We start from the raw sequence: 12097 nt of genomic DNA on the forward strand, positions 1-12097 counted from the left end.
TGATGCTTTTTTGTTAAATTTATTTACATATTTTATTAAAATATATTTGGACACTTTAATATAACCTTCTCTTTTGGACTAATTAGTTTAGTAAACCAGCTAAAATATTATTCAGATTCATAAAGCAACATGCTGATAAATGAAACTGTAACTCCTGCACAGATTGATCATATTTTCATGTTTATATATTACTCATAATATTGCATTACCATATGCGTATTTGTTTAAATACATAAATGAAGTAAAATGATTTATGCATAGAGTAGTTCTGATTAAATTTGAGCAAAACTATTATTATAAGTCAAAGAAATGCACATAGTTGTGTTCCACTGCTTTTGCTGCTGTTATTCCTCATATAATTAGAGATGATTGTGTGGTTTGCACACAGTGTTAATTGACGAAGCTGCCCATCCGAATGGGTTCACGACGTCACCTGATCTTCTTCATGATGACGACGACTGCTCTTCTCACGCCAGCTCCAGTGATTGGACGCCTCAACCGCAGATTGGTGAGTTTAGTTCTGTTCATCCATTCGTTTACTGAGTGCCTGAAGCGTTTTGCAAGATGAAAATAAAGAAAGTTTATTCTAAATCAAGACACTGAAGAAGATTAAAGTGCACAATTATACACACAGGTGAAACTGGTAAAATTTGAATATGGTGCAAAAGTTCATATATTTCAGTAATTCAACTTAAAAGATGAAACTAATATATTATATAGACTCATTACATGCAAAGTGAGATATTTCAAGCCTGTATTTGTCATAATTTTGATGATTATGGCTTACAGCTTATGAAAACCTTTTTGTAATATTCTAATTTTGAATTTGGGGTTTTCATAAGCTGTAAGCCATAATCATCAAAATTATAACAAATAAAGGCTTGAAATATTTCACTCATGTAATGAGTCTATATAATATATTAGTTTCACCTTTTATCCCCTTAAGCGGCACCCCCTTTTTTTAATAGACATAAAAATGCACATTCCGAACTTAAATTGTTGTAATTCAAGATGCTTTTGGAATTATTATTTTATTTTCTTTATATTGAAACATTTTTCAGACCTTTTTTTCTAAAAGAATTGAATGGATGCTATCTTTTGAACTCTTGGCATGAAAACAAACTGAGGTTTCTACCATTCTTTCATGATTTTTCATGTTCATCACTATTTCAAAATAAAGGTCTGAACACGCCTTAGGAGTATGAACATATTCTTGTTGCAAATTGATAAATTACAGCTTCTCTGTAACTTATTTTGAAAATCAGTCTCCAAATATGAAAACTAGAGATTGTAAGCTTTCAAATGATATATAGTTTGTCAAGATTAGTTTAGGTTTAGTATAGGATATTACTGTTTTAAATATGTATTGGCGATGCCAATATAAGGGGTTAAGTTGAATTACTGAAATACATGAACTTTTGCACCATATTCAAATTTTTCGAGTTTCACCTGTATTTTATTGTGCAAATTGCACATTAATTTGCTGTATAATTGAGTGTTTTGTGAATGAAATGAAAGCATGGTTTTCTTTCAGGATCGTATCGGTTCATTCAGCAGCACATCATGAGAGGAACTGACCCGAGGGCCATTTTGAAAGATTTGCTTCCCGAAACGGACCTTCCAGCGGATCTGGATGACATGACGCTGTGGCAGATCATTATCAACATCTCAGAACCGCCAAAGAGGAAAAAACACAAAGACATCAACACATTAGAGGACGTCGTCCGCCTCCTGAACGAGAGGAAGAAGGTTCTCGTGCTCACCGGCGCTGGGGTGTGTTTTTTGTTTTGTTTTGTTTTGTTTTTAACTCTGAAAGGCTTTTCTGTATTGGGATATATTGAATATTGTTCCTCTTGTGTTCACAGGTGTCCGTTTCTTGCGGGATTCCTGACTTCCGCTCTCGAGATGGAATATACGCTAGACTCGCTGTGGATTTCCCTGATCTTCCTGATCCTCAAGCCATGTTTGACATAGACTACTTTAGAAGAGATCCCAGGCCTTTTTTCAAATTTGCCAAGGTTTGATGCGCTGTGTTCTCATTTGCATTTCTGCCAAGAATGGAAAACATGCATTTCAAATAAGGCAAGACACTACAGGCACAAAAAAAAAAAAAAAAATTTAATTCAAAGGTATAGATTGTCTATTTTGCTTCCATAATATGTCTTCTTTCAGACTAGTGGAAAGAAAACATCCAAAATACACATTTAATCTATTTTTATCTATAATCTGTTGCACATATTTCTAATGTCAACTTGAATTTTGAACCTGCCTTTGTCCAGTGTTCAGATTTCCATTCTGGAAATGTATGCAATTAAGTGCATATTTAATTACACAATGCCTCGTTTACATTTTTAAACATACAATACAATACAATATTTATTTATAAAGCACATTTAAAAGAGCCAAGGCTGACCAAGGTGCTGTACAGAACAGAAAATTAAACAATTAAATATAATATATAAAATTAATACAACTAGTAAAGAAAGACATAAGAAAAAAATAAATAAAATAATAATAATCGTATCTAAATCAATGAGTATTAAAAGCCAAAGAAAACCATTGGATTCCAGTTCAATCCACTTCCCTGCAACCCGTCAAAATAAAAGTGGCGGATCTTCAAGAACAAAACTTGAAGAAATCGTGACAGAAATATGTTAGTGTACAGTAGAATTTAACTACATCTCAGTGTAATAATAATAGTAACACATAATAATAATAAATTGTTAATACAACTTTATTTTTTAAAGAATAATACATTTCTTTTATGTTTTAATTTTAACATTAAAGCACTTTGTTTGACAAAAATGTGTTTTATTTTATATGATTAAAAGATAAATTAAATGTATGTTTTATGCCATAATTTGATTGCCATGATTTTTTAAATCAATTTCACAGAAATAGATTTTTTAAAATATATATAAAGTGTTGTTTTTATGAGTTCAGTTGATTAGAAAAATTTAATTAAACCATTAAAATGGAGTCCAGAAAACTTGAAATGGAAAACACAGAATTTGGTAAGAATATAAAATGGAATTTTATTTCATAAGGCCCTAAACATGTCATTTTTGTTTAACTTTTAATAAATTGTTGTTAAATTGTATAAGTTTCATGATTTAAAATAGTTAGACATGCTTTTTGATAACTACAATTTTATTTAACCATTAAAATGGACTGCAAAAAAATGTTAACGGAAAAAGAACCAAATCCAGAAAAACTAAAATGGTAAAAACGTAATTTTGAAAAAAATTAAACAGATTTCATAGGGCCCTAAACATGTAATTTTTGTTTAACTTTTACTAAATTGTTGTTAAATTGTATACGTTTCGTGATTTCAATTAGTTAGATATGCTTTTTGGTTACTAACATTTTACTTAACCATTAAAATGGAGTGCAATTTTTTTTAAACAGAATCCAGAAAAAATAAAACACAAAATGAAAAAAATAAAACAGAATTTTGGAAAATATAAACCGGATTTCATAGGGCCCTACTACTGTGATTTAATCACCTGTGGAAGCATAGTGACATCTACCCTATTATTCCCCTGTGTCGTCTTGCCATGAAGATAAATAACAATATTCCCCGTTTCATTATCCTGTAGGAAATCTACCCAGGACAGTTCCAGCCGTCTCCATGTCACCGGTTCATATCAATGCTGGATAAGAAGGGCCGGTTACTGAGGAACTACACTCAGAACATCGACACACTCGAGCAGGTCGCCGGGATCCAGAAGATTATTCAGTGTCATGGTAAATCTGCTGTCATATAATCCCTTACACATCCTTATCTAGTGTATTTATTTATCTTTTGTCTTTTACTGGTTGTTTTAGGTTCTTTTGCGACTGCTTCCTGTCTCGTCTGCAAACATAAGGTTGACTGTGAGGCTGTAAGGGAGGATATATTCAACCAGGTACATTTGAGTGTGCAAATTTAAAGTGCCCCTATTTTGCTGTTTTAAAGGTGCCCTAGAATGTGAAATTGAATTTAACTTGCCATAGTTAAATAACAATAGTTTAGTACATGGACATGACATACAGTGAGTTTCAAACACCATTGTTTTCTCCTTCTTGTTTAAATCTCGTTTTTGAAAAACACCCCTGAAAAACGGGCGAATCTCCACATAACACCTACTGTGACGTAACCGATGGGATCATTAATATGTACGCCTCCAAAATTTGCATAAGCAAAGCCCTTTCAGAGATACGGTGCTACACAGAACTGCGCTGCGCAGGTGATCGCACACACACGCACGAACGAACGAACGCACATACACACACACACACACACGCACACACGTGACTGTTAAGTTCGTACTGAAAATAATGAATAAACTTACCACTCCGAAACGTCCATTTGCATTCTACAAACAACCGCTTGTTCCTCAAACTCTGCATCGTCTTCTGAAACCGGCTCAAACATATACGTTTGTACACCGAGTCTCTCCATTTGCACGTCGGACCTGTTTGCTGTGACTCTCTGAGCTCTTGTAATGAGCCCGCAGTGAAAGAGCCAATCAGAGCAGAACTCCTCATTACTATTCATGACCCTTCCAAATAAGGTAAAAACAGACCATTTCATTCTAGGGCCAATTTATAGGGTTGTAAATTGACCTGTAAAACCTTTTCTGGACATTTTAAATGGCTTTTTAAGCCACATACCCTCTATGTAGATATCAGGGACAAAATTAAAATATTATTTCAACACATTCTAGGGCACCTTTAAAGGCTCCTACAATAGGTCAAAAAACATTTAATTTTCTCATAATACACATTGCAGCTCTTTTCTCAAAGAGTCTGAAACGGTTCATTCAAAGATTCATTCTCTCTAAGCCCCTCCTCTTCGAGAGCTGCTCTGCTCTGATTGGTCAGATGGCCCAGTCTCATGTCGGAAACCAAACGCTCGTTAGCATATCTGAATTTTAGGTCTGGGTCAGCACTTGATACACAGCGATACGAACAGTAGCGATGGCATCGTTTTTTCCGTATCAATTTGGCATTATGCACATTTGTCACATTGTTACGTACAGTCAAACCAAAATTTATTCAGACACCTTCAACATTTCTCACATTATCAGTTTATTCGCTATAGTTTAGAAAATGGTGATAAAATATGAGCAGAACTCAGGTGATATTTCACGTTTTGTCCGTCCTTCTGTTAGACTGACACACACACACACACACACACACACACACACACACACACACAGTGTGCTTCTGTTAGACTGTCTCACACATGAATTATGTTGAATATCTGTCAGCTGTTAAATTTAACTACACAATTAGATAATACCAGTTTATCTCAACCAATGACCAAGCAATGCTTCATTGTGTTCAGTGTGTGTGTAAAAAGAGCATTAGCAATTAAAGACAAAACACTTCAGCAGAACATGATCAGCTCAAAGTGTCCGAATCATTTTTGGTCCCAAATTTGTATAATTTTTACTGGTAGTCACTGTATGAAGAATATTTGGGTATAATATGTCACAGTTTACTTTATTTTGCTCTCCTCACTTACAGAAATGAACTATAGTGTCCTGCATACACTAGTAAACAAATATAAAAAATATGATCTGGTGTCCAAATAATTTTTGGTTTGAATGTAACAGGAAGTGAGACTGGAATTATTAACGACTCATTTCGGCACTTAACAATCGCTTCTTTCTTTTATGAGACAATAACTTTATTTGTTGTGCACTTTGCAGACCTTTTACATTCATGAACAGCTCTGGTTCCGTATTTTCCGGACTATAAGTCGCATCAGTCAAAAAATGCGTCATGAAAAGGGAAAAAACATATGTAAGTCGCACTGGACTATAAGTCGCATCAGTCAAAAAATGCGTCATGAAAAGGGAAAAAACATATATAAGTCGCACTGGACTATAAGTCGCATTTATTTAGAAATGTATTTCACAAAATCCAAGACCAAGAACAGACATTTAATCTGGAAAGGTTATTCAGCTCCACAATAGCACACAGAACAACAGCTGAAGGTGTCCGGTGTGTTAGCGTAACACATTAACAGTTATTCAGCGACACAATAGCATAAGGAACATATACCTGAGGCTGAATAGGCTAAACTAACATTAGCCAGCGAGTCCAACAAGTTAGCGGTCAGCAAGTTCACCAAGCTCCCGATCTCACTCCTCAACACTGAATACATTGAGTTCTTCCTCGGTGTCGCTTCTGAACAACTCCGCTAACTAGAGCGCCCTCTCGCGGCTGTAGACGGTAATGCTTTCTCTCGGTTCATCTCAGTCAGTATGAATTAATTTTTATATATAAGTCGCACCTGACTATAAGTCGCAGGACCAGCCAAACTATGAAAAAAAGTGACTTATAGTCCGGAAAATACGGTACACCCTGCATGCAAGGGATTGGAGAATGCACTTTAAACCGTGTTGTTCTGTGGCAGGTTGTCCCTCACTGTCCGAGGTGTCCGTCAGATATCCCGTATGCCATCATGAAACCAGACATCGTCTTCTTCGGCGAGAATCTTCCAGAATTTTTCCACAGAGCCATGAAGCAGGACAAAGATGAGGTGGACCTTCTCATTGTGATCGGCTCCTCGCTGAAAGTGCGGCCAGTGGCTCTTATACCCAGTACGGTCCATCTCTTGTTTTTCTTTCATTCTCTTTAGCCTGATTGTTTCTCATGTGGACGTCTGTAAAAATTTATTTGCATGGCAACTCAGTGATAAAACTCACTGAGTTTTGTAATCCTAGGAACAGTGTGACTGACCAGTGTATCCGCACATCCTCACACACCCGTCACCATACTAGAGATCGGCATGTTTTAAAGGAGAACTCCGGGCAATTTTTAAGTTAATCTTAATCGTTATACCTTTGTGAGTTCTGTCTATAGAAGAAAACCCGAACCGGATTGGTGTTTGCAACACGGATCTGCTACCGCTAATGCCCAGAGCTACACTCAGCTAACGGCAGTTATGGGGCATATTCATAAAGAGTGTTTTTGTGCCTCTTAACAGACACAACATGCAATTAAAATGTCTGTCCAACATGAACAGGGTCCTTACATGACAACAAGATGCGTTTAGCAACTTAGCCATTGTTTAAATTCACCTAAATAGTGTTTTAGACGGCTAGCTGTAGTCTCGCGCTGAAGTCCCGTGGGAACTCCCATTGATTCTGCGAATTGGCTCGTGATTTGACAGCGTTACTCGCCACGGTTGATTTTTTCATTTCAAACCCTGATGGTAATGCCATAGTACTAGCATGATTTTCCCTTTCATGAAACTAAATGTTTGTTTTCTAAATCCGTGTCTCTCCGCAGGCTCTATACCTCATGACGTGCCTCAAGTCCTGATAAACCGCGAGCCGCTGCCGCACCTGAACTTCGACGTGGAGCTTCTCGGAGACTGTGACGTGATTGTGAACGAACTCTGCCATCGTCTGGGTGCCGACTTTGAGCATCTGTGCTACGACTCGTCACGCCTGAGCGAGATCACAGAGAAACCAGCCGCCCCGTTACACGCCGAGAGCACGTCCTCAGACACCGATCCCGCTGAGCCCGACACACACACCGATCACGCTCAGCCCGTCACACACACTGATTGTCAGAATCCACTGTCTCCTAAAAAATCCCCTGAAAGTGCATCTTCTCCCGGAGCCGGACGAACAAGCCCTCGTCCAGAGCCGTTACCGGACACTGAGCCGGACGAGTTGGACTCCAACCCGAAAGCTTGTTCTCCAAAGCCGGCGAGTCCCGCTAGCAAAGCAGAAGCACTGGACGCCACTGACGACTCGCAGATCGAAGACACAGACGATCGCCAGCGTGTCGAAGTGCGGAGACGCTGCTGGAGGACCCGGATCTGCCAGAGTCCAATCAGCAAACGACTCGGAGGTAAAAAAAATATATAATAATTATACATTTTTTAAATGTTCCTGCTATTATGAACAATTAATTGGTGCAAATTACACCTTTTCACCAAAAAATTCACATTTTTATTTACTATATAATTTTAACTCTAGAGTGTTCATTTATTTTAATTATAAATGTGATATTATTTTTTTTATTAGATTTATATTGTGCTTTTTATTATAAACATCGTTTTTATATAATTTTTGTATTCTTTATATTAATATTTTTTATTGTATACAGTATATTTTTAATGTATATACAAATATATCATTGTTTTTATTATACATTTTATTTATCATATTATTTTTTTGTTTATTAGATTTAGAATATGCTTTTTATTATAAATATTGTTTTTATATAATTTTTGTATGACTTGGAGGTAAAAAATCTAATAAAATTTTACATTTTTTAAATGTTCCTGGTATTATGAACGATTTATTGGTGCAAATTACACAAAAAAAAGTCTTTAATTTTAATTTTTTAATTTTTTTATCAAAAACAAAATATATTTTACTATATAATTTTAACTCTAGAGAGTCAGAGATACGTTTATATAAATTTGTTTTTATTATAAATGTTATAATATTTATTTATTAGATTTATATTATGTATTTATTATATTAATATTATATCATTTTTTTATTTATTAGATTTATATTATGTATTTATTATATGAATATTATATTATTTTTATTGTATACAGTGTATTTTTAATGTATATACAAATATATCATTGTTTTTATTATACATTTTATTTATCATATTATTTTTTTGTTTATTAGATTTAGATTATGCGTTTTATTATAAACATCGTTTTTATATTATTTTTGTACGACTTGGAGGTAAAATAATCTAATAAAATTGTACAGTTTCTAAATGTTCCTGCTATTATGAACGATTTATTGGTGCAAATTACACAAAAAAAAGTCTTTAAAAACTTTTATCAAAAATTATTTGATTTACTATATCATTTTAATTCTAGAGAGTGAGTGAGATACATTTATATAAATTTGTTTTTATTATAAATGTTATTTTATTGTTTTATTTATAGATTTATATTAATATTATATTATTTTTATTTTATACAGTATATTTTTAATGTGTATACTGAGATATTAACAAAGATATTGTTTTTTTATTATAAATATAATTTATCATATTATTTTTGTATGTTTTGTATTTATATTGTTTATATTATATATATATATATATATATATATATATATATATATAACTTTTTTTTTTCATTTATGTTTATACAGAAGGATGGATGGGTAGATAGATTTGTTTATCATATTATTTTTTATAAATATTTAATTTAAGGGTGGATGGACATGTATGAATAATGATATATGGATGGATGATATATGAATAATGATATATGGATGGATGATATATGAATAATGATATATGGATGGATGATATATGAATAATGATATATGGATGGATGATATATGGATGGATGTTATATGAATAATGATATATGGATGGATGATATATGAATAATGATATATGGATGGATGATATATGAATAATGATATATGGATGGATGATATATGAATAATGATATATGGATGGATGATATATGAATAATGATATATATGGATAGATGATCCCCTTGAACTGCCACCTTAACGTGGTGGAGGGGTTTGAGTACCCGAATGACCCTAGGAGCTATGTTGTCCGGGGCTATATGCCCCTGGTAGGGTCTCCCAAGGCAAACAGGTCCTAGGCGACGGGTCAGACTAAGAGTAGTTAAAAAAAATGGCCCGGGGTTGGGGCTCGTATGCGAGCGCCTGGTTATATGGATGGATGATATATGAATAATGATATATGGATGGATGATATATGGATGGATGATATATGGATGGATGATATATGAATAATTATATATGGATGGATGATATATGAATAATGATATATGGATGGATGATATATGAATAATGATATATGGATGGATGATATATGAATAATGATATATGGATGGATGATATATGAATAATGATATATGGATGGATGATATATGAATAATGATATATGGATGGATGATATATGAATAATTATATATGGATGGATGATATATGAATAATGATATATGGATGGATGATATATGAATAATGATATATGGATGGATGATATATGAATAATGATATATGGATGGATGATATATGAATAATGATATATGGATGGATGATATATGAATAATGATATATGAATAATGATATATGGATGGATGATATATGAATAATGATATATGGATGGATGATATATGGATGGATGATATATGAATAATGATATATGGATGGATGATATATGAATAATGATATATGGATGGATGATATATGGATGGATGATATATGAATAATGATATATGGATGGATGATATATGAATAATGATATATGAATAATGATATATGGATGGATGATATATGAATAATGATATATGGATGGATGATATATGAATAATGATATATGAATAATGATATATGGATGGATGGATGATATATGAATAATGATATATGGATGGATGATATATGAATAATGATATATGAATAATGATATATGGATGGATGATATATGAATAATGATATATGGATGGATGATATATGAATAATGATATATGAATAATGATATATGGATGGATGATATATGAATAATGATATATGGATGGATGATATATGGATGGATGGATCACATTACTGTGATTTTTCATCTATCATAAAGTAATTGTTCATGTAAAAGATGCTTAAAACCAAAGCAATCAGATATCATATATTCTTGTAAAGTTTGAGTTTAGGTTTTTTTTAAAGCTCATTGCACACATGATGTAATCGGTTCTGGTTCTGGTTCTGGTTCTGTTTTGCAGCGTCGCAGTATTTATTCCAAGCGCCGAACCGCTACATTTTCCACGGGGCCGAAGTTTACTCCAGTTCAGAAGACGAGACGTCCAGTTCCTGCGACAGCGACGGCTCTCGCTTCAGCGCCAACGCCTTCGACAACGAAGACAGCGAGGAGGAGGAGGAGGAGGAGGAGGAGGCGTCACCGGAGAGCGAGAGAGACACAGAGACAGTACAAGACCGTGAACACACACGCCTTCAGACAGACTGCACAGCAAACACACACCACCTCTAAAACACCAGCGGGACTCTCTTTTATATATTTTTGTATTTCCCTCCCTCCTGTTTATGTCTTCTAATGCATGCGACATCTCTCGTTTGGCTTATAAAACCTTCTTTTGTTTGTATTTTTGCATTTTTTTTAAGATGTAAAATATACGTTTTGGTTCCGGTTGCTGAGAACACAGTTGAGTTGAACTTGCCATGTAATTGTTTGGGATAAAAAAAAAAAAGGGAATGATTTTCAAACCAAAGATCACTTTATCTGTATAGTTTGCTTTCTTTTTCACTGAATTTACAAGTTCCTTGTTGGATCTACGCACTGTTCATGTGGCATTTCCAGGCATTCGCTTGAAGACTTTTATACACAGTAAAGTTTAACAGATGTTTGCCATTAGTTTTCAGTTCCTAAACGTATAGAAATAAATTATTTACATGCTTTCACTACTCTTGGAGTTCCTGTCCTCAAAAACTGACTGACTAAAGTGCCCTTGCTCTCGATAACTGGGCATTCAAACCTTTAAGAAGTTATAATATCATGATTCATTGATGCAGTTTTGTTGTATTTTGTTATTCTCGCTTCTTTAATGTAAAAAAAAAAGAGACTATTTTCATGTCACGGATTTTGTTTACATAAATGCAGATTGGCAATTCTGCAAAACACTAAATTGTCAAACTAAATTTGTACAGACTTTTTACTCTCTTGCTTGTGAAATACTGTACATGATGCATGTAAGTTTTCATTAAGAATACTAGAGAATTATTTTTAAAATATTAAAAAGTATCTGCAAGATGAGATTGACATGTAGGCTTGACCTATAGTTGCATTCCTGAACTATTATTTTTTTAAATATGCAGTGTATTATACAATAACTGCAGTAAAACACCATATTTTTATGCATGTTATTATCTCTATGTAGTTTATTAATGCATAATAACATTTTGATTCAAGTGGTTAAGAACTTGGAGGCAACTAGCAATAATTGAGTGTAGTTACTAGGTAAATAATAACAATAATTAAATTAATAGTTATAATGAATTAGTTATAAAAATTATATTTATTAAATATAAATAAACAAACAAACAAACAATTGATCGAATAACTG

At 33.6% G+C, this 12097-nt stretch overlaps 1 protein-coding gene across 1 annotated transcript in view; it reads left to right on the forward strand.

The window, feature by feature from the left end:
• sirt1 (sirtuin 1) overlaps window positions 1-11798 on the forward strand; it is a 12838-nt gene extending 1040 nt beyond the window's left edge. The window contains exons 2-9 of the mRNA XM_079634350.1: window positions 389-508; window positions 1535-1773; window positions 1866-2018; window positions 3600-3747; window positions 3829-3908; window positions 6410-6596; window positions 7288-7857; window positions 10742-11798. Coding sequence (XP_079490476.1) covers window positions 389-508; window positions 1535-1773; window positions 1866-2018; window positions 3600-3747; window positions 3829-3908; window positions 6410-6596; window positions 7288-7857; window positions 10742-11007 — 1763 coding nt within the window. The 3' untranslated portion in view covers window positions 11008-11798. The remainder of the gene's footprint in view (window positions 1-388; window positions 509-1534; window positions 1774-1865; window positions 2019-3599; window positions 3748-3828; window positions 3909-6409; window positions 6597-7287; window positions 7858-10741) is intronic.
• Window positions 11799-12097: the final 299 nt, after the last annotated feature.

The sequence above is a fragment of the Phoxinus phoxinus genome (assembly GCF_949152265.1).
Source record: "Phoxinus phoxinus genome assembly, chromosome: 14".
NCBI classification, from domain to species: Eukaryota; Metazoa; Chordata; class Actinopteri; order Cypriniformes; family Leuciscidae; genus Phoxinus; species Phoxinus phoxinus.